This window comes from Odocoileus virginianus, chromosome 25 (genome assembly GCF_023699985.2).
Source record: "Odocoileus virginianus isolate 20LAN1187 ecotype Illinois chromosome 25, Ovbor_1.2, whole genome shotgun sequence".
Lineage (NCBI taxonomy): Eukaryota > Metazoa > Chordata > Mammalia > Artiodactyla > Cervidae > Odocoileus > Odocoileus virginianus.
The window spans coordinates 6,403,990-6,428,526 of record NC_069698.1 but is presented as its reverse complement, the minus strand read 5'-3'; the positions used below and the strand labels follow the sequence as shown (position 1 = coordinate 6,428,526).

The window sequence follows — 24,537 nt, the reverse complement described above, 5'->3', positions numbered from 1 at the left end:
AATATTCATGTGCATCTTTTTTGTAATATTCTTTGGCGTTGCTCTCTTTGGGATTGGAATGAAAACTGACCTTTTCCAGTCCTGTGGCCACTACTGAGCTTTCCAAATTTGCTGACATGTTGAGTGCAGCACTTTAATAGCATTATCTTTTAAGATTTGAAATAGTTCAGCTGGAATTCCATCACCTCCACTAGCTTTGTTTGGAGCAATGCTTCATAAGGTCCACTTGACTTCACTTCAGGATGTTTGGCTCTAGGTGAATGATACCACACCATTGTGGTTATCCCAGTCATTAAGAACTTTTTTGTATAGCTCTTATGTGTAAGTTCAAACTACCACACAGCTGTGCTCATTTCAAATGATTCTGCTCAGTATCCTTCAAGAAAGGCATCAGCAGTGTGTGAACTGAGAACTTACAGGTTTACAAGCTGATCTTAGAAAAGGCAGAGGAACCAGAGATCAAGTTGCCAGCATTCGTTGGATCATAGAGAAAACAAGGGAATTCCAGAAAAAGCATCTACTTCTGCTTCACTGACTATGCTAAAGCCTTTGACTGCGTAGATCACAACAAACTGTGAAAAATTCTTAAAGAGATGGGAATACCAGACTACTTTACCTGCCTGCTGAGAAACCTGTATGCAGGTCAAGAAGCAACACTTAGACCTGGACATAAAACAATGAACTGGTTCCCAATTGGGAAAGGAATACATCAAGGCTGTATATTGTCAGCCTGCTTATTTAACTTATATGCAGAGTACATCATGCAAAAGGCTGCACTGGGTGAATCACAAGCTGGAATCAAGATTGCTGGGAGAAATATCAACAACCTCAGATACGCAGATGTTACCACTCTGATGGCAGAAAGTGAGGAAGAACTAAAGAGCCTCTTGATGAAAGTGAAACAGGAGAGTGAAAAAGCTGGCTTAAAACTCAACATTCAAAAAATGAAAATCATGGCACCCAGTCCTATCACTTCTTGGCAAATAGATGGGGAAACAATGGAAACAGTGACAGACTTTATTTCTTGGACTACAAATCACCTCAGATGGTGACTGCAGCCATGAAATTAAAAGATGCTGGCTCCTTGGAAGAAAAGCTTTGACAAACCTAGACAGCCTACTAAAAAGCAGAAACGTTACTTTGCAGACAAAGGTCTGTATAGTCAAAGCTATAGTTTTTCCAGTAGTCATATATGGATGTGAGAGTTGGACCATAAAAATGGCTGAGTGCCAAAGAATTGATTCTTTTGAATTGGGTTGCTTAAGAAGACTCTTGAGAGTCCCTTGGACTGCAAGGAGATCCAATCAGTCAAACCTAAAAGAAATCAACCCTGAATATTCATTGGAAGGACCAATGCTGAAGCTGAAGTTGCAATACTTTGGCCACCTGATGCAAAGATCCAACTCACTGGAAAAGACCCTGATGCTGGGAAAGATTGAAAGCAAAAGAAGGGTGCAGCAGAGCATGAGATGTTTAGATAGCATCACAACTCAATGGACATGAATCTGAGCAAACTCTGGGAGATGGTGAAGGACAGGGGAGCCTAGCATTCTGTAGTCCATGGGGTCGCAAAGAGTCAGATACAACTTATCAACTAAACAATAACAACAACACATACAGCTTAAAGTAACAAATTGTTTTACATTTTAAGAAAATATTAGAGTATTCTTGAAGTTTAAAAGGTTTTCATTTGGCCTATAAAAGTATAGATTAAGTATCTTTTAATTTACAGAGTACTCTTAATCCCTCAACCCAAGCAACACAAAGGTGAATAGACTCAACTTTGGAAGAGGAGGTAAGATACCACCAAGAGTTTTTTAATGGTCTCTGTACAGAAGGACAGAAATTTTCTGGAAACATAACCAAAATCACCCTAAACATATTTTTTAACTCTTTTTTATATTCCAGGTGCTCCCAAAGTTACATGTATTCCAGTAGATTGAAAATAATAAATATATATAGAAAATAGACCTTTATTTCAATTCTTTTTTTTTGTAATTCCTGACTGTCTATACTACTGATGTACCCAGTGCGTTGTAGAAATGGGAAACTAATTTGAACTTCTCCCTGGTGACACTAGAATTCACAGCGTTCTTTGGGCAAATGTCAGTTTTGCTTGGAGATATAGATCAAAATTTTTAATAAGTCCTTTGTACCCAACAACACCTCTAGCTGTGATCCATTACAGTAAGGTTTCTCTAGACATGATTCATTACAATCCCATTCATTATGAGTGTTTCTTTGTTTCAAAATGGAAAGAGATGTTAGAAACTGTTCTGAGAAAATGTTTCTAAATCTTTCACTTTACCCATAATGCTTGGGAAACATGTAGGAGAGGAGTTAAAACTCTGAAGGAGATGTAAGGCAGTACTCTGGGGAATAGAGGAACCAGACGGTTGCTTTTGAGTCTCATGTTGGGCACACACCCTGGAGAGCAGGTGGTGACGGTTGAATATTAAGATTCACAACCAAGCTACTTCTCTGTTTGTTCGTTTTCATGTTGAACAGATCAGAGTGTGTCTGGCATCGGGGGCAAGTTAGAGAGAAAGCAGCAACTTTTCACGATAACAACTGTGCTACTTTTTCTCTGAAAAGTATTCTGTTCTGGGATCATTTATCCAGTTTGCTCCATAGGGAAAAAGAAATGAAGTGAGGGAATATAACCAGTAGATAGAATTGCCTGTGGAATAACTTTCTGTAATCATTGCTCATGAGATCTTTGGACCAGTAACCAATAATCCAGTGCTTAGAGATGGTACAGTGTGGTTATGTTTAAGAGATACTAGCTACTCAGAACCTAAAGAAAGAGAACTCTCATTTTATCACCTGGATATCAAGCAGAAAGGGAGAGAGAGCAGAAGGATTAGGCAAAAGGCTTGGCTGCAGCTGCATAATAACTCAGTGGTCAGCCGTGGTTTAAAACAAAAAAAAAAAGCATGCAACAGTTTAATTGAATTTCAGTGCAATTTAATTAGATTTGATTTAAATACATTTAGGTTTTGAAAGGTAGGCTCTAACACTGGGCTTTAAAGCCTATATTGCTCTTTAAAAGCTAAAGTAGTGAAGAAAGTGAAAGTTGCTCAGTCCTGTCGACTCTTTGGTACCCCATAGGCTATCCAGTCCATGGAATTGTCCAGCCTAGAATACTGGAGTGGGTAGCCATTCCCTTCTCCAGGGGATCTTCCCAACCCAGGATCGAACCCGGGTCTCCTGCATTGCAGGCAGATTCTTTACCAGCTGAGCCACCAGGGGAGCCCAAGAATACTAGAGTGGGTAGCCTATCCGTCCTCCAGGGAATTCTCCCAGGGTCTCCTGCATTGCAGGTGGATTCTTTACCAGCTGAGCTACCAACATTGCAAGTAAATAAAGATTTTACTCTAAATTACATGAAATGACCCGTGGAAAAGGAAACGGCAACCCACTCCAGTATTCTTGCCTGGAAAATCCCACGGACAGAGGAGCCTGGAGGGCTACAGTCTATGGTGTCGCAAAGAGTCGGACACAACTGAGCAATTAACACTTTCACTTTCACATGAAATGAAAACATGAAAATCCTATTTTAGCCTACTTATCCTAAATTGTTTCCAAAAGAGCAAGATCTGTTTTCTTTTCATAGATGACTAAAGGGAGCGGATAGAGAAGTGCCCGCCAGCACTTGCGCATGATAGCAGAACAGACCTCTCATCAGGCTTTCAGTTCACAGAATCATAGTTGCTGAAGTACTAGTCCTCTCCCGATTCATTCACACATAGATTCTTCATCTGAGCTTTCAAAGTCCATCATCATTCTTTAAAATAACTTCTTCTGTCTTCTCCCTGGCAAGTTATCTGTCCAACTGATAAAAGCTTTAACTCGACCTGAATTGAATTTTCATCTAAATATAACTCAACAAAACAGTCTGAGGAAACTCCTTTTCTATGTGATGATGTATATTTTTATATTAATGAGAAATTGAGAAACATGCTTCTTCACTTCATTCAACAAGAGTTTTTGAAGGCCTACAATGTGGCAGGCACTGTGGATACAGAGTGACAACTCAGGGCATGGTCCCTACCCTCATGATGCTTATAACCTAGTAGGTGAAACAAGTATTAAAAATAATGTTGCAAACAATCAACAAATTGTGATTATAACATGAAAAACCAACGGGAAGGACAAGGTGGGCAAATCCCCACTGCCATAGGATAGAGTCCCAGGCAGCCTCCAAGGTGGTGCTAGTGGTAAAGAACATGGCTGCCAGTGCAGGAGACTAAAGAGACGTGGGTTCAGGCCCGGGTAGGGAAGATTCCTTGGAGGAGGGCATGGCCACCCACTCCAGTATTCTGGCCTGGAGAATCCCATGGACACAGGAGGGGCCTAGCTGGCTACAGTCCATAGTGTCGCACAGAGTTGAACACAACTGAAGCAACTTAGCACATACACTCACAGTGACTCTAATAATGTCTAATAAGCTTTGTCATCTCTGAATGTTGATTGAACTAATGAATGAATACATCTAAATCACCAAATGAAATGGACTTCCCTGGTGGCTCAGATGGTAAAGAATCCACCTGCAATGCAGGAGACCAGAGTTCAATCCCTGGGTAGGGAAGAACCCTTGGAGAAGGGAATGGCTACCCAGTCCATAATTCTTGCCTGAAGAATTCCAAAGACAGAGGAGCCTAGCAGGTTATAGTCCATGGGGTTGCAAAGACTAGTACTTTCACTTCACTTAGTATGGCAGGCATAGTCCTTCATAAGTGAAGTGAGTGAAGTCGCTCAGTTGTATCCGACTCTTTGCGACCCCATGGACTGTAGCCTACCAAGTTCCTCCATCCATGGGATTTTCCAGGCAAGAGGACTAGAGTGGATTGCCATTTCCTTCTCCTGGCTAGCCTAAATTACTTGTATAGGTTTATCTTCCATGTGTTTTAACCATTGATACCATTTTACTCACCCTTGTGAAATCCATCACCCTCTCTCACCTCTTTGCCTTTGCTTATGTGGCAGAAGTTTTACCAACATTTCCACTTATCAAAGTCCTTCTCAACCATCAGGGGCCACAAACAGATATCACCTCCCATACAAAGCCTTCATTATTGCCTTGAAACCCAGCTTGGTTCTGTTCTCCACTCTCCTGTAAGTCTTTGCTTGTACCTCTGTCTGTAGCCTTTACTCTAGTTTTTCAGCAACTATTTCCTGAGCTCCTAATCTATAGCACATTTACCGTTAAGTGCCGATGTCATGCTGCTGTGTAGTATCGTCACATACTTGAGTGCATATTACCTCTACCTCAAACTGTGAATTGTAAGCTCATTATTCATCTCAGTATCTCCTGTCAGTGCCTGGAACCTAGTACAATAAAGGTTCTATTGAACTGGATTTTCCTCATGCAAATCATACTATGACAGTAGTTTTTATAGAAATTACTTTCCATCTGAAAGATTATACTTCCATAGATGTGTTTATGCTGTGTTTTTTAAAAGTGGTATCTGCTGACAGTGTGCCTAACAATAAGCCTTATTTAAAATTTCAACTGGGGAGAACAAGATGGTGGAGGAGTAGGTGGACATAGAGTACATCTCTCTCCATGGATACATCAGGAATACACCTTCAGACACAGAAGTGCATGCAGAATATGAGCTGAGAGCAGACAGGAGTACCTGACCATTGGAAAAGAATGTATAAAGCCATGCCAAGCTCAGTAGGATGAAGGAACTAGGGGAAAACACAGGAGTGTTAGTAGGACTGGACTTGCCCTTCTTGGGTGGGGAAACTGAAGCAATGGTCTGATCCCTACATCAAGGCAATTATCTGAGTCAGAGGAGAAACATTTAAGGCTGGGAGGGAAACAGCTGATCTGTGGCAGCCTAGATGGAATGAGAATCAGACAGTCCTTGCTGCAGCCATACATACCCCGGACATATCCCCAAACATACCCATACATATCCAGGAACGCTGGTCCCCTGGAAGGCTCAATGGCTGGGAGCTGAGGTTTAGATTGTGGGGCAATCCCAGAGCAAGGGGTCCTGTTGACTGCGGAGAGACAGATCAAGGGGATGTGAGGGAGATCGTGGTGGGAAATGCCTGTGGAGGAAAGCCAGGCAGCCATGGAAGCAAGGCGATACTGCTGAGTCATGCATAGGGGGTGGAGCCATCACCATAGCCTCTCTCCCCAGGGCCAGCATCAGCAGCTGAACAATAGAGAGGCTGGCCCATCAAATGCCTGACCCACTGAACTAGAGAGTAGGACCCCACCCAGGGTGCCCTTGTAAGTACCTGACCAATCTACAGGGTAGGACCCCAAGCCAGGGGGCTCCTTTATGTTCCTGACGGCTGAACAACGGAGAAGGACCCCAGGCAAGGGAACTCACTAAATGCCTGAATGGGTGGAGCTACAGAGAAAGACTGGCCAAAGAGGCCTTCTAATTGCCAGCTACAAGAAGCTTGAATAAAGACCCTGATAGGGCCATAACCCCTGCAGCGGAGGCAGTCCGCGTCCCTGCACACGTGGTGCCGCCAGGGTCCCCTCAAGGCAAACAGCTGCCCCATCTTCATGCTCCAGTCTCACTGGGGCAGAGCTGCCACAGGCCAAAGACAGTCTTTCGTCTACGCGCACAGGGTCACTTTGGTCCTGTCTGAATCCTTGCGACCCTGTAGACTGTGGCTTCTCTGTCAGGGAGGAGGATTCTCCAGGCAAGAATACTGGAGCGTATTGGCCAACACTGGCTGCCACACCCCTCTAGAGCACTATATTTCCTGCTGTCTTAGCTGCCAACTCCCCTGGGTACCTGGTGCTGCCGGAACCCCTGCGACCCAAGCAGCTGCCCCGCCTCCACACCTGGCCCTCACAGGGGCAAACCCGAGTCCTCCAGGGCAGCCTCAGGAGCAGACCCCAGTGGACGACCCACGTGTGGAGGTGGAAATAAAACCACAATTGAAACCCAGGGGCAGTGTGGCTAAGGAAGACCCCAAACCTTCCCACCAGCTGTGCAAGCTACAGATTAAATCCACAGGATCAACTAGGCAGACTCTGTGTCTGTGGAATATGTAAAAGGTCGTTGAGAGCTCCCACAGAAGAAAACGCACTCGCTCTGACAGCTGTGGGCACGGGAGGCAAGAACACAGAGGAGCAGGACCAGGTCAGAGTCTGAGCCGCCCCCACGGCAGGTCCAGAGACCAGCGCAGGCTGGAGGGCGCCCCGGGGAGGGGAGGGGGGCTGTGACGCCCGGCGAGGGCGAGGACCCTGACGGCAGTGACTCAAGAACATTTATTATTCTGATGTGTAGACGTGTTCTGTAGATTCTTTGGATTTTTTTCCTTTTTGTTTTCCTTTTTTGAACCCGCTCTGTTGTACTTGTCATTTTTCTTGGCACTATGAAATCCAATTAAGCTTTTGAGCTCTTTTTTTTTTCTCAGTCATATTTTTTTATTGTTATAAACCTCTGCCTCTATGTTGGGCTTTTGCCGTTCTGTGGAGTTTCGCTTTTTTTTTCTTTTCTCTTTTTTAATTTTAATTTTTTAAAACTACTATTATTTTTTCTACATTTATTCCTTTGCTTGCTTCTCCTACTGTTATTTTCCCCCTGCAGTTAATCTTTAACATATATAAATCTTCTTTATCTACCTCTATTTAACTTTGCATATCTATTTTTTCTTTTTTTTCTTTCTCTCCTTTCTGCTCAACATATTTGTTAATTTTATTTTCATTGCTTTTTTCCCCAATTGGCACCTTGCTTTAGTTTTGTTTTCCAGTTTGTGCTTTAGTTAGTTTTGTTCTGGTAGATATAATTTTTGATTTCCTTTGTTTTCTGGGTCAATCGACTGTACTTTATTTTTATTGGACTGTTTTTATTTTGCTTATAGGTGTATATGTGTATGTCTATATTCAGTCATACTTTTTATTGTTGTTATAAACCTCTGCATCTACATTGGGCTTTTGAACTTCAGTGAAGTTTTCCTTTGTTTTTTTTTTTTCCTTTCTTCTTCTGTTTTTTTTTTTCTTTTCTCCTTTTAATAATTTAAAATTTAACTTTTTAAACCTATTATATTTTCTCTACACTTATTCCTCTGTTTGCCTTTCCTACTGTTCTTTTCCTCTTGCAGTTAATCTTTAATAAATATAAATCTTCTTCATCTACCTCAGTTTAACTTTGCATATTTATTCTTTCTTTCTTTTCTTTCTTTCCTCTCAACATATTTGTTAGCTTTGTTTTCATAGCTTTATTCCTCATTTGACACCTTGCTTTAGGTTTTTTTTTTTTTTTTTTTTTGAGTTTGTGCTTTAGTTAGCTTTGTTCTTAACTGGTAAATATAATTTTTTATACCCTTTGTTTTCTGGGTCAATTGAATGTACTTTATTTTTGTTGGACAGTTTTGACTTTGCTCATGGGTGTATATATTCCATTATCTTAATTATTATTTGCCTGATTTTGTAACTGCCATTTGTCTCGGGTTCATCTTTGATTTCTCATTTTTGGATATTTGATTTAATCTCATTTAATGCCATAAAAAAACCACTTGTGAAATCTTCTTTTCTGACCAGAGATCAAGCCCTGAGCCTTTGGAGCAGAAGCACTGACTCCAAAACCCTAGACTACCAGGGAACTAACCCTAAGGAGTATCAAATAGTGAGAACTCACACAAACAGACCACTTGAATACAAGACCTAGCATCACCCAAACACCAGTAGCACCCTGTGCAGGACACCTCATCTAAGCAACAAACAAAACAAAAATACAAACCCAGTCATCAGCAGACAGGATGACCACCTCACTCAGCCTTGCCCATCAGAGGAAAAAAACAAACACAAAAATTCAGCACAAATCTCACCCTACAGGAAGCTTACACAAACCACTGGACCAACCTTAGGAAGGCAGAAACCAAAAGGAAGAAAGACTTCAACCTTCTTGAAGGAAAGAATTTAATTCAACTTTCCTCGAAGACTGGGAAAAGGAGACCTCAAACACAATAAGTTAAAAAAAAAAAATAATGAAAAATCAGAGAAATACTATACAAATGAAGGAACAAACTAGAAACAGAGAAGTCCAAATAAATGAAGAGGAAATAGGCAAACTACTTGAAAAAGAATTCAGAATAATGATAGTAAAGATGATCAAAAACATTGAAAACAAAATGGAGAAAACGCAAGAATCAATTAACAAAGACCTATAAGAATTAAAGAATAAACACACAGAGACAAACAACACAATTACTTTTAAAGGAATAAATGGCAGAATATCTGAAGCAGAAGAATGGATCAGTGAGCTGAAATATAAAATGGTAGAAATAACTTCTGAAGAACAAAATAAAGTAAAAAGAATGAAAAGAACTAAGGATAGTCTCAAAGACCTCTGGGTCAATATCAAACATACCAACACTCGAATTATAGGGGTCCCAGAAGGAGAAGAGAAAAAGAAAGGGTATGAGAAAATTTTTGAAGTGATTATAGTTGAAAATTTCCCCAACCTGGAAATGTAAATAGTCAATCAAGTCCAAGAGGCACAAAGAGTCCCATACAGGATAAACCCAAGGAGAAACACACCAAGACACATACTAATCTAACAAAGACTAATTGCAAAGAAATATTATTAAAAGCCTCAAGGAAGAAGCAACAAGTAACATACAAGGGAAACCCCATACACTTAACAGCTGATCTTTCAGCAGAAACTCTGCAGGCCAGAAGGGAATGACTGGATATATTTAAAGTACTGAAAGGGAAAAATCTTACAACCAAGATTACTGTACCTGGCAAAGATCTCATTCAAAATTGATGGAGAAAGAAAAAGCTTTTCAGAGAAGCAAAAGTTAAGAGAATTCAGTACCCCCAAACCAGCTTTACAACAAATGTTAAAGGGACTTATATAGTCAAGAAATACAACAGAAGAAAAAAGATCTACAAAATCAACCCCAAACAATTAAGAAAATGGCAATAGGAACATATATATCAGTAATTACTTTATATGTAAGGGGATTAAATGCTCCAACCAAAAGACAGACTGGCAGAATGGATACAAAAACAAGACTCATAAATGCTGTCTACAAGAAACCCACTTCAGGCCTAAAGACACATGTAGACTGAAAATCAGAGGATGGAAAAATATATTCCATGCAAATGGGAAGCAAAAGAAAGCTGGAGTAGCAATCCTCATATCAACAAAATAGATCTTAAAATAAAATTACAAAAGATAAAGAAGGACACTATATAATGATCAAGGGATCAATCCCAGAGGAAGACATAACAATTGCAATATCTATGCATCCAACATAGGAGCACCTCAATACATAAGACAAACACTAACAGACATAAAAGGAGAAACTGACAATAACTCAATAAGAGTAGGAGACTTCAACACCCCACTGACACCAATGGACAGTTCATCAAAACAGAAAATTAATAAGGAAACAAAAGTTTTAAATGATACATTAGATGAGATAGATCTCATTGATATCTTCAGGACATTCCATCCAAATGCAGAAGAATACACCTTCTTCTCAAGTGCACATTGAACATTCCCCAGGACAGACCATATCTTGGGTCACAAATCAAGCCTCAGTAAATTTAAGAAAATTGAAATTGTATCAAGCATCTTCTCTGACCACAATACTACGAGACTAGATATAAAAATACAAGAAAAAAAGTGTAAGAAACACAAATACATGGAGACTAAACAATATGTTTCTAAATAACCAGCAGGTTACTGAAGAAATCAGAAGGGAAATCAAAAAATTTCTAGAAACAAATGACAATGAAAATATGACAAATCAAAACCTGTGGGATGCAGTAAAAGCAGTTCTAAGAGGGAAGTTTATAGCAATACAATCCTACCCCAAGAAACAAGAAAAACATTGAATAGACAACCTAACTTTACACCTAAAACAACTGGAAAAAGAAGAACAGAAAAATCCAAAAATTAGTAGAAGGGAAGAATCATAAAGATCCAAGCAGAAATAAGGGGAAAAGAAAGAAACAATAGTAAAGATTAATAAAACTAAAAGATGGTTTTTTGAGACGATAAACAAAACTGACAAACAGTTAGCCAGACTCATCAAGAAAAAGAGAAGAATCAAATCAACAAAATTAGAAATGAAAAAGGAGAGGTTACAACAGACAATGCAGAAATACAAGGGATTATAAAAGACTATTATGAACACCTATATGGCAATAAAATAGACAACCTGGAAGAAATGGACAGATTGTTAGAAAAGTTCACTCTTCCAAGACTGAACCAAGAAAAAATAGAAATTATGAACAACCCAATTACAAGCACTGAAATTAAAGCTGTGATCAAAACTCTCCCAAAAAACAAAAGTCCAGGACCAGATGGCTTCACAGGAGAATTCTGTCAAATATTTAGAGAAGAGCTAATGCCTATCCCTCTACAACTCTTTCAAAAAATTGCAAAGGAAGAAACACTTCCAAATTCATTCCATGAGGCCACCATCACCCTAATACCAAAACCAGAAAAAGACAACACACAAAAAAGAAAACTATAGGCCAATATCACTGATGAACAAGATGCAAAAATCTTCAACAAAATTTTAGCAAACAGAATTCAGCAAAACATCAAAAAACTCATACACCATGATCAAGTTGGGTTTATTCCAGGCATGCAAAGTTTCTTCAATATATGCAAATCAATCAATGTGATACACCATATTAACAAATTGAAAGATAAAAACCATATGATCATCTCAATAGATACAGAAAAAGCCTTTGACAAAATTCAGCCCCAATTTATGATTAAAACTCTTCAAAAAATTGGCATAGAAGGAACCTACCTCACCATAGTAAAGGCCATATATGATAAGTCTATAGCAAACATTATTCTCAATGGTGAAAAGCTGAAAACATTCCCCATAAGATCAGAAACAAGACAAAGGTGTCCACTTTCATCACTATTGTTCTACTTAGTTCTGAAAGTCCTAGCTACAGCAATCAGAGAAGAAAAAAAAATGAAAGGAATCCAGATCAGAAAAGAAGAAGTAAAGTTCTCACTGTTTGCTGATGACATGATACTGTACATAGAAAACCCTAATGATAGTATCCGAAAATTACTAGAGCTAATCAGTGAATTTAGCAAATTCAAATTTGCAGGGTACAAAAATCAATGCACAGAAATTACTTGCATTTCTATATACCAATAATGAAAACTCAGAAAGATACATTAAGGAATCAATCCCATCCACCATTGCAACAAAAATAATTAAATATCTAGGAATAATCCTACCTAAGGAGACAAAAGAACTGTACACAGAAAATTATAAGACACTATTGAATGAAATCAAAGATGACATAAACAGATGGAGAGATAATCCATGTTCCAGTGTAGGAAGAATCAATATTGTAAAAATGACTATACTACCAAATGCAATCTACAGATTCATTGCAACCCCTATGAAATTACCAATGGCATTTTTCACAGAACTAGAACAAAAAATTTCATGATTCATACTGAAACACAAAAGAACCCAAAACAGTCTTAAGAAAGAAGAATGGAGCTGGAGGAATCAACCTTCCTGACTCCTGATTATACACAAAACTACAGTCATCAGGACAGTGTGGTACTGGGACTAAAACAGAAATACAGACCAATGGAACAAGATAGAAGTAAACCCAGGCACCCTATGCATACCTCATTTTTGACAAAGGAAGCAGGAATATACAATGGCACAAAGACAGCCTCCTCAATAAATGGTGCTGGGAAAACTGAACAGCTACATATAAAAGAATGAAATTAGAACAGTTCCTAACACCATACACAAAGATAAACTCCAAATGGATTAAAGACTTAAGTGTAAGACCAGAAACTAAAAATCTTAGAGGAAAACATAGGCAGATCAATTGACGACATAAATCAAAGCAAGTTCCTCTGTGACCCACCTTCTAGAGTAACAGAAATAAAAACAAAAGTAAACAAGTGAGACCTGATTAAACTTAAAAACTTTTGCACAGCAAAGGAAACTGTAAGCAAGGTGAAAAGACAACCCTCAGAATGGGAGAAAATAATAACAAATGAAACAGCTGACAAAGGATTAATTTCCAAAATATACTAGCAGCTCACACAACTCAATACCAGAAAAACAAACAACCCAATCAAAAAGTGGGAAATAGACCTAAATAGACATTTCTCCAAAGAAGACATACAGATGGCTAACAAACACATGAAAAGATGCTCAACATTACTCATTATTAGAGAAATGCAAATCAAAACTACAATGAGATATCACCTCACACCAATCAGAATGGCCTTCATCAAATGTCTACAAACAGTAAATGCTGGAGAGGGTGTGGAGAAAAAGGAACCCTCTTACACTGTTGGTGGGAATGTAAATTGATACAGCTACTATGGAAGACGGTATGGAGATTTCTTATAAAAACTAGGAATAAAACCACCATCAGTTCAGTTCAGTTCAGTCGCTCAGTCGTGTCCAACTCTTTGCGACCCCATGAATCGCAGCACGCCAGGCCTCCCTGTTCATCACCAACTCCCGGAGTTTACTCAGACTCACGTTCATCGAGTCAGTGATGCCATCCAGCCATCTCATCCTCTGTCGTCCCCTTCTCCTCCTGCCCCCAATCCCTCCCAGCATCAGGGTCTTTTTCAATGAGTCAGCTCTTCACATGAGGTGGTCAGAGTATTGGAGTTTCAGCTTCCGCATCAGTCCTTCCAATGAACACCTAGGACTGATCTCCTTTAGGATGGACTGGTTGGATCTCCTTGCAGTCCAAGAGACTCTCAAGAGTCTTCTCCAACACCACAGTTCAAAAGCATCAATTCTTCAGTGCTCAGCTTTCTTCACAGTCCAACTCTCACATCCATACATGACCACTGGAAAAACCATAGCGTTGACTAGACGGTGACCCAGCAATTCCACTCCTAAGCCCTGAGGAAATCAAAATTGAAAAGGACACATGTATCCCATTGTTCACTGCAGCACTATTTACAACAGCTAAAACATAGAAGCTACCTAGATGTCCATTGACAGATGAATGGATAAGAAGTTATGGTGCATATACACAATGGAATATTACTCAGCCATAGAAAGGAATGCATTTGAGTCAGTGCTAAATGAGGTGGATGAACCTAGAGCCTATTATACAGAGTGAAGTAAATCAGAAAGGGAAATATATATATTGTATTCTAACACATATATATGGAATCTGGGAAAATGGTACTGAAAAATTTATTTTCAGGGCAACAGGGAGAAACAGACATACAGAATACACTTATGGACACGAGGAGAGGGGAGGAGAGGGTGAAATGTATGGAAAGAGTAACATGGAAACTTGCATTACCATATGTAAAATATATAGCCAACAGGGATTTGCTGTATGGCTCAGGAAACTCAAACAGTGACTCTGTATCAACCTAGGGGGTGGGATGGGGTGGGAGATGGGAGGGAGGTTCTAAAGGGAAGGGATGTATGTATACCTATGGCTGATTCATGTTGAGGTTTGACAGAGAACAGCAAAATTCTATAAAGCAATTATCCTTCAACAAAAAATATTTAAATTTAAAATTTCAACTGCATGAAAAATGGGATAGCATTTTTTTAAAAAATATCTAGCTACTATAGTCAATTCTCTCTGAAGAAACATGTAAACACCTTATGATATTTTAGTTTATCACCTGCTGTGTAGATATACTTGATTTCCCATGGTATGTCTTTTCAATTCTTTTCATAATATTTACTTAGTCATCATCTTTCTTTATTTTCTTCCAGAAGTGATTTAAAAAATTTTTTCTGAAGGTAATAGACCCCAGATGAATACTTACATGCATTCAAAACATCAATCATGTTAACTGCATATAAACACATAATCAATTAAATTGACCATTCACACTTGTCCAAACTATTCTCAAAGCTGGCTTGAAAAATTAGAGTGATTATGCTACACTTGAGTTATTTCAGTCACATAAATCACTCCTGAATTTCAAGTAGAGTTAGCAGGAGTTTTTCTTTCTTTCATCTATTTTTCTCCAAAAATATTTTGACTGTCTCATTTTCTGGAGTTGTATTTCAAGCAGATTTTTCTGCTTCACAGATTTGGATTTGTCCTTAAACCCAAGTGGGGAGGTGACCAAGCAGATTGGCGATGCTCTGCCTGTGTCATGCACAATATCTGCCAGTAGGAATGCAACTGTGGTGTGGATGAAAGTAAGTAGTATTCCTGGTAATGTTCTTCTTTTGGACTGACTCCTTTTAGGCTTCTCTTGTATATTCATGTGTAATATGTTTATACATGCAAACTCATACTCTCTTTTTTTATATATATAATAATAATAAATAGACTACAATAAAATTTAGAGGTACTCAGTATCACTATGGCATCCATAATTGTTGCTCTGAAACTTTGTTTGGGGCATTAATTTAATTATGTGTATTTACTAAGTAATTGTAGACATATACACATGCATATGGACACACACGCATATACAGTTATATATTTTAGGGGTTAACAATTTCCAGTGTGTTTTAAGCCATAATGTTCTTAACAGTGTGTTTATAAAACCCTGTGAAATATGCAGGAAAATGGTTAGTTCCATACATTATTTGAAAGAACTTGAAGTGAGAGAAATCAGAGAGCTCATAGGTGACAGAGCAGAGGCTCAAGCTCAGGCCTTACCCAGCATAAACACCACACTTTAGTCACATAACCTTCTGCCTTTCAGTTGAGACTGACCTTAAGTGTCTGGATGTGGGTTCCATGAATTAGTAGCTCCTTGATGGTAGCAATCTCTTGTCACCCCTGGGCTGTGGTAGAACACCTGGAACATACTAGGAGCTTAGTCTGTATTTCCTGAGTGCTTCAGTTCAATTTAGTTCGGCCGCTCAGTCGTGTCTGACTCTTTGTGACCCCCTTGGATTGCAGCGCACCAGGCCTCCCTGTCCATCACCAACTCCCAGAGCTTGCTCAAACTCATATCCATCAAGTCAGTGATGCTGTCTAACCATCTCATCCTCTGTCATCCCTTTCTCCTCCTGCCTTTAATCTTTCCCAGCATCGGGGTCTTTTCCAATGAGTCAGTTCTTCACATCAGGTGGCCAAAGTATTGGAGCTTCAACTTCAGCATCAGTCCTTCCAATGAATATTCAGGACTGATTTCCTTTACAGTTGACTGGTTGGATCTCCATGTAGTCCAAGGGACCCTCAAGAGTCTTCTCCAACACCACAGTTCAAAAGCGTCAATTCTTCAGTGCTCAGCTTTCTTTATGGTCCAACTCTCACATCCATACATGACTACTAGCTTTGACTAGATGGACCTTTGTCAGCAAAGTATTATTAAAAACTTATTATTATTATTATTATTACTAAATACATATTAAAAAGTCTCTGCTTTTTAATATGCTGTCCTGAGTGCTTATGTTTTTGTTATCATCTGAAATATAGGTCGTTATCTGGGAACCCAAGCATTGCTGTTATCTTTTTCAGCAAAGTATTTGTCAGCAAACCTTTGTCAGCAAAGTATTATTAAAGACTTATTATTATTATTATTAAAGACATATTTAAAAGTCTATGCTTTTTAATATGCTGTCCTGAGTGCTTATGTTCTTATTATAATCTGAAATGTAGGTTATTATCTGGAGACCCAACCATTGCTGTTATCTTTTTAGAGTGAGATCGGTAGCATTGGAAATTGGTGACTTGAGATAAGGTTATTAACAAAAGTTATCAACAAAGGTAAGGTTATCATCAGGACTTCCCTGGTGGCTCAGATGGTAAGCGGCTGCCTACAATGTGGGAGACCTGGGTTCGATCCCTGTGTCAGGAAGATCCCTTGGAGAAGGAAATGGCAACCCACTCCAGTGCTCTTGCCTGGAAAATCTCATGGATGGAGGAGCCTGGTAGGCTATAGTCCATGGGGTCACAAAGAGTCGGACACAACTGAGCGACTTCACATTCACTTTCTTTCTTTATCAACAAAGGGAAAGGTTGTTACTAGGTTCCCTCCACTCAAATCCTTAACTAGTATATCTAAACACCCAGTCTGTTTTTTCCTGTAATGTGACATGTAGCAGAAGCACTTCATCAGTAATGAGTTGACAAAACACATCAAACCACTTAAAATAGGGGTTGACAAGAATTATGTTTGTAAAAAGCTGTGGGAAATGTACTGCTCCAGTTTCTTTTAGATGAAAATGTAAATTATTTTCTATTGGTTTTTTATCTCTTTTTCATGCCAGATACTCTGTTACTTGTTATCTTAACTCTTAAAACTCAGTTTATTATTTTGTTTTCTCTTAAACACAGCCTCATCACAACATTTTATTTGCTCACATAGTTAAAATGTCACTCCATAGACTGAATACTTAACATGATGTGTTATGGCAGTTAATGGTCAAGGGGCTTGATAGGATTTTGGTATATGAACTCTCATGGTGTTTTTACTCAGAACTAGAGAAGCTAAGTTTACTTGGTTAAACCAGTTTCCTCATAATCTGCCTTCACTGTTGTCGATTGAATAACTCATATCAGTAGTGCTGATCAATATTGCCTGGCTATTGGTTAGTTGATGGAAATGGAAAAAAAAATTATAGTGTACAAAGACCATGTAATCTTAAGATTGTGTTTAGTTGCCTTAGGAGCATTTCAGTTCCTGGTAAATAGCACTATTTTCTGTATATCAAATTATTTTCGAAGTTAAATGTTGCATTTCCTTTGTTCACAGAAATTTTAGTATAGTAAGCCATTTAAAATTTTTCTTTAAAACACATTTTTGTCTTAATTGTTCTGTAATAAATTCCGTCTTGATAATTGTCTTTAATATGGTAAGATTACTACCCTATTTACAAGCAAGGAAGCTGAATCTCAGAAGTTTATGAACTTGTTCCAAATATAAATTCAGTAAATGGAAGAGTCTGAAATAAAACTCTGATTTGTCTAACTCTAAAAGTACAGAGGAAAAAGGAAATCTATTTGTGAAAGCATTTGAAGTTAAGAAAAGAAGTTTTCATTTTCATTAGGCCCAGAAGAATAATTTCAATCTTTATTACTATGTAATAAATACATGGAGAGTTATAATTGTGCCATGTGACATAATTAACTTTTTATTTAATCAGGATAACATCAAGCTTCGATCTAGCCCATCATTTTCTAGTCTCCATTACCAGGATGCTGGAAACTATGTCTGTGAAACTGCTCTGCAAGAGGTTGAAGGATTAAAGAAAAGAGAGTCGTTGACTCTGATTGTAGAAGGTAATAAAATACATGAGCACCAATTCAGAATTTTCTTTGAGAATTTAATCTGTTTCTTTTATGATCTCAGTTCAACATCTTATTTTAATTGTAATATTTTTAGGAAAACCTCAAATCAAAATGACAAAGAAAACTGACCCTAGTGGACTGTCTAAAACAATAATCTGCCATGTGGAAGGTTTTCCAAAGCCAGCTATACAGTGGACAATTACTGGCAGTGGAAGTGTCATAAATCAAGCAAGTATTTGTCTTCTTGTTGTGTGCTGTACTTGGTCCAGTGTGTGGTTTTATTTAGGTACCTAAACTGTAATCTAACTTATTATCAACACGAAATTCACAGTATGTCCTCAGAGGAAGCTTTTGCTAACTTCTTAATTTTCCCAAAGGAAGACCATAGCTCAAAGAGAAATTTAAAATCCTAGGGTCATGGAGTATGGAAGATTTACTTTATTGTGGTCAGTATCTGGACAAATTGAGAGTAGTATTGACATATGTATATGACCATGTATAAAATAGATAGCTCATGGAAAGCTGCTATATAGCATACGGTGCTCTGTGATGACCTAGAGGGGTGTCATAGGTGGGAGGAAGCCTCAAGTGGGGGGATATATGTATGCTTATGGCTGATTCACATTGTTGTACCACAGCAACCAACACAGCATTGTAAATCAATTATCCTCCAATTAAAAATAAATTTTAAAAATATATAAATTAGGTAATATCCCATGGTCACTAATTCCTGAATTTGGGTGATTAAAACATTAAGGTATATATTTACCTACATCCTGAACTTCCACCTCTTAGTATAAGTGACCTCACTTACATTTTGCTTACTTCTATGCACATTATGGGTTATTTCTTCTTGATATTCTACCCTGGGGAATGGTGAAGAACATAGTCACTGTGAACATATGGTCTGATCTGTGTGTACTGGGGCCAAAGTAAGGCTAGCTAAATATATAGTATCTAGGATGATTTTTGCTGAACAGACGTGTATGTAAACCAAGCAGTAATATTTGTACCTTTGTCGCACCATTTTAGTTTGCAGTAGTAAAAGGCCAAGAATGTATGAACACTACCAGTAATTTTCTCTTTGACAAAAAAGTATGAGAATCCGGCTTATCACAGACTGTTCAGAGCTGTAGCCCCATTAAGCTGCCAGCTCGGGTTACTGACATACTGGGTAACCCCATTCTCTCTGCGGCGGTCTCCATGTCCCCTCCTCAGTGGGGCCTCTGAGGGGTTCCTCAGGAGTACCCACACGAGCCACTTGATTGTCTGGGTCATCTGCGTTGCCTCTTTCCCAGCTTTCGACTCTGTTGAAATCTGAGAAGGCATGCATAAACCAGAATTGTAATTTACAGTGTCCACTCTTTCTCTGTCTATTGAAGGTGGGCTACTGGTCCAACTTATATAGTCTAGTTTTGCAGAACATGGTGAATTTTAGCTCTTTCAACTATGGGTGATGCATGTTTATTTGCATAACTCAAGTATGGAATGTCCCTAAAGGAGCGGACACAAGCAAATGCTTCCTGACTTGGTTATATGTGATGGGACGCACAAGTAAGATAACATGCCTGAGGATGACAAAGAGCTCTTGATTTAAGAATAAAGACCTGAATTGCTGACAATGTTTAGATCTCTTTTTTAGCATCAAAAATGACTGTTTCTATTCTACTCTATTCTTTTTTTTGCTCTCTAGTTCAATTTAATAATAATTACAGCAAAAAGACCTTTTCTTTCTGTGTAATGCAAACATAAAAAATAAAAAAATTATCAGATAAGTGCTTAATGAAGAAAAAGATACAAAGACTTAAAAGGTCAACCTGGAAATAAGCAAATGCATTTTGTAGAGATAAAAATAATACAAATTTTAAAAGTCATATGAGAAAAGTCCAGTGAGAAAGTCATATGAAAAATACTAGTGGGAATTGGAAAAAATAGCAGGTGAACTTACTATGAGGATAAAAGTAATAATTCCATTCTTCATTGTCAAGGAGAAGGATTGATTCTGGCCCACTAGGTGATATGTTATTTTTCTTGTCCTAGGCTTGTGCTGATCCAGCCATAATTTTTTTATTTGTTCCCTCCTCCATCATATGGTGAATCTATTATTTTACAACTATTGGTACCTCTGTCCCACCCCTATCCCAGGGACCCCACGCTATCTCTAATCATGAAGCTCTCTCCTGTCCTCAAGGCTTTTACAATGCAGTTGAGGAGGAAGCAAATATAGAGCAATAGAGGACTAGCGGACGTGGTGTGTATAATGTGTCTCAGAAAACAATGCAAGTACTTGCCTGCTTTAGTGGAGTTGGACTGAGAATCCTCTTACGGAAGAGAGTAGTGTGGATTGTCTCTTATGTTTGAAGAAATTAAATAGCAGTGGTTAGCCTCATCACCAGTCACTGAAAAAGAACCCATCCTCTGTATTTAGCTCAATAAAATTGAGAGAGAGAGAGAGAGAGAGTCTGGTTTTCCCATGAGAAAACCATAGATACATATGCACGTACGTATCATGGTTTAAAATAAAAGAATTCAGTATTGTAGTGGAGGGGAATGACAGTTTTGTTGTTTAGTCGACAAGTCATGTCCAACTCTTTTGCAGACTATAGTCCACCAGGCTCCTCTGTCCTTGAGATTGCCCAGGCAAGAATATAGGCAAGAATACTGGAGTGGGTTGCCATTTCCTTCTCCATGGGATCGTCCTGATCCAGGGGTTGAACGCACATTTCCTGCATACATCTCCTGCATTCCAGGCAGATTCTTTACTGCGGAGCTACCAGGGAAGCCCTAAAGATAGGCGAGCAACTCCCCAACTTAGGGCATCACCCATCACCCTGGGGTGAAGGCTCCCATGCTCTGCTAACTGAGGACATAGTTTACAAATAGAATTAAACTCATACATTTATTAGGAGAAAACTGCCGATGAGTTAATCACTAATTAATTATTTTGAGATAGGTACTATCATGCCAAAATATAGACTAACTTGAGACATCTATTGAAAAAGAAGAGCTTAGTTAGTTTAATTATTTAAATTAATAATAGAAACATAAAGAGAAATCCAAGTATGGATTCACTATTCTTTTTCCTCTCTGATGTAGTTAGAAACCTGACCTGGTCTCATCTATGAACTTACAAATACCCTTGCATGCCAGATAATGCCGCAGAGCACCACACCTATCTTGTTCCATTCAGTGTTACCCTTTCCTATGTTTTTAATTCATTTCCATTTCTTTTTTTTTTTTTTCCTTTATTTTTATTAGTTGGAGGCTAATTACTTCACAACATTGCAGTGGGTTTTGTCATACATTGACATGAATCAGCCATGGAGTTACATTTATTCTAAAGCCATTTTCCTTTTCTTTTTCCAGACAGAGGAATCTCCATATATCAATGGCAGGTATTATAGTAAAATTATCATTTCCCCTGAAGAGAATGTTACATTAACTTGCACAGCAGAAAACCAGCTGGAGAGAACAGTAAACTCCTTGAATGTCTCTGCTAGTGAGTATTTCATTTCTGGCATTAAAAAAAGTAAGAAAATTTGAAGTTATTCTTCATTAGTTTAAAATCTTCAATTCCATCTTCCTGTACTGCATTATGGTAAGTTTTATTTATTTTACATTTGGTATCATCATCATAAGATTCTTTTTTTTTTTTTTTCCTGGTGTCCATTCTTTACAATCCTTGTCTTGACAGTTAAATCATTTCATGTTTTATGGATCAGAGACTTTATCTTGTACAGGATTATTTCCAAGATCAACAGAGGATAAGGACCGTGTTGCTCTTATTTAATCCATGTTTTGTGTTCAGAGTACAGATGATTCAAAGATTACCTGAAAACATTTCTCTAACAGTTTTAAATTTGGTAAATTTTTAATTCCCTTTAATCTATTATTTTGCATTTCAATTCTTTGTGGTATTTATCCTATTCTTATTTTGCAAAGGAATGCCACATGCTTAAAGTCATTCAGCAAATTGGTAGTAAAACTGGTATCAGGAATCCAAAAGTTTAGTTTCAAAAATTGATGCATTTGAATATCATATTTGAATCATAGGTTAAAAATCAAACAAATGAGATAATCTCAGAGAAAGTGAAAAAAATCTGTCAATGCTGAAATCAAGGTAATGGATACATACCAATATCTGCTTCTTTATTTAATTTGAAGTTATCTATCATCTTCGATTCTATAATTCTTTATTTTGCTGTGTTAGTCTTAAATCAGGGCTGGCCTAGATTGAGACTCAGATCTGGACAGGATACTAACTGACTCTGCAAACTTTCATTCCTCAGTCAGTTGGAATCCTCTATGTGATTTTAGCAAGATAGAGATATACTGGCTAGGAATTAGCTGAAGCTAGGAGAAAATAATTTTCTAAAGATAATGGCCCTTAACAGAATATGACTGGAACATAAAAGCCTTTTGGATTGACAGGAGAAAAGAATCAAATGAATTTAACTCTAAAATAGGAGCATTGACTTCTCTGAATTCAATTCAGTGAGTATTGATCTGTCCTACCTAAAAGAGAAGTTATCCTTTCTTCCTGAACACAAGTCTCTCTTTTTAATTCTAACCCATTAAACGGTGGCTTTATAGACCTTGCAGTGGTTTGATCAACATTTAATACCATCATTTTCAAAGTCAATGAGCACCTCCTAAAATTCCAATATAGTAGGTATGAGGAGGGTCTGGGAATCTGCATTTTAACAATCATCACTGAAAATTCTGATGCAAGCCATAAATAAAAATATTTATTTAGTCTAATACTAAATGATAATCCACCACAGTGACAATCCCTTAAGTGGGCCAAGGTCATAGTGCTATTAGTCATTTGGAGGGCTTTTACAAGCATCACATATATTGCACCTTCACCTCTGAGATGTCCCCAGTTTTAACCACCACACCTACCACTTTGAAAATGTCTCTAAGTGGCAAATCTCTGACACTAGGGTATGAAAATAAATTCTCCTCCACTGAGGCAGGAAAATTGAAGTTGAGAAATACTACTCTGTAGATTCCATGCATTGCAACTTGTTTCTCCTAAAAATAAAAATCCTATTAAAAGGTGGTAGATAGTGGGAAAGTTAATATGGATTTCAGATTAATACTATAGTTTGTCAGTTGTGAAGTTTTCTATGGTAGATCAATACCTCTGCAGTTTTATCTACTGTCTTTTCTTTAAAACAAGATGAATTTCTTTGTACGGAAGTTCACGCTTTATTAAATGTAAATTTTTCTACCCTCAACTGTAGAATAGATATTTTATCTTTGAGAATTATTACATCATACTATAATGGTAAAGGTGACTTTCATATATCAACAAATTTTGTTTTTAATTTCATATTAACATTTTTCATTTCAGTAAGTATTCCAGAACACGATGAGGCAGACGAGATAAGTGGTAGGTACTATGCTGCCGGCTCTTCTTCCTTGACTATCTGCTCAAGATTTATGAAGTGACATTGCATAAGTAATTCCCCTAGCTGCCACATTTTGATTTGAGTTAAAATAGCAAATGAGACAAGATAGTAAGAATGCTAAAATTTTAATCCTTTAGAAGCACAAGTTTGCATGTTACTCTTAGTAGTGAGCCTTGGTCATTTTTAATCAGAAATAATAACTAGATTGACTTCTTTTCAGAAATGCTTGGCATTGTCTGTAATTGCATGGGCTTTTCTTCTTTGTTGTAGATGAAAACAAAGAAAAGGTTAATGACCAGGCAAAACTAATTGTGGGAATTGTTGTTGGTCTCCTCCTCGCTGCCCTAGTTGCCGGTGTCGTCTATTGGCTGTACATGAAGAAATCAAAGTAAGTTGAAGAAAAAAGATCACTGTTCATTGACTTTCACAGGGAGAAAATTCAATGTGTTCATTATGTTTATCTCAGCTGAGCATGTAAACTTCTCTAAGAGGAAGGACATAGTGCCCACAGTCAGGTTGATCATGCTTTGCCTTCAGCTCACCGTGGCGACATGACCAACGCTGGGGCCATGGCTTGGAGTGATTTCACATGTGTCCCCTTGTTTTTCTCAGTCAGTAGTCGAATTGAATTATCTTATTTTTCTCAATAGGTAGATTTTTAAAAAGCACATAGTCCCTAGGAGTCAGCCATTCTGAACTGTTTGACTGAGGTTTGTGGACATTAATTAAAAGTGGTTAGTACATCCCATGGGGACAGCGGGTGTCTTTACAGTGACAGGTCTGGCCAGCGGTGAAATTGTTGGTGAGGTCAAGCCATCTTGCTGTCACTACTCCTCTTAGATTCTAGTTCGGTCACTTTGTTTCATAGGAGGATCTAATTCAGGGAAAAAGTCATCATTATGTTGTGTTGAATTTTTTAAAAAATGATTA

General features: G+C 38.1%; 1 protein-coding gene across 3 annotated transcripts in view; it reads left to right on the top strand.

The window, feature by feature from the left end:
- ALCAM (activated leukocyte cell adhesion molecule) overlaps positions 1-24,537 on the top strand; it is a 213,613-nt gene that overhangs the window by 170,847 nt on the left and 18,229 nt on the right. The window contains exons 9-14 of one of the 3 annotated variants that reach the window (XM_070454947.1): positions 15,029-15,141; positions 18,046-18,181; positions 18,285-18,418; positions 21,557-21,689; positions 23,550-23,588; positions 23,878-23,995. In XM_070454947.1, the coding sequence (XP_070311048.1) occupies positions 15,029-15,141; positions 18,046-18,181; positions 18,285-18,418; positions 21,557-21,689; positions 23,550-23,588; positions 23,878-23,995 (673 nt within the window). Of the gene's footprint in view, positions 1-15,028; positions 15,142-18,045; positions 18,182-18,284; positions 18,423-21,556; positions 21,690-23,549; positions 23,589-23,877; positions 23,996-24,537 lie in introns of all 3 variants that reach the window. The other 2 variants (XM_070454948.1, XM_070454949.1) reach the window with 2 other exon arrangements.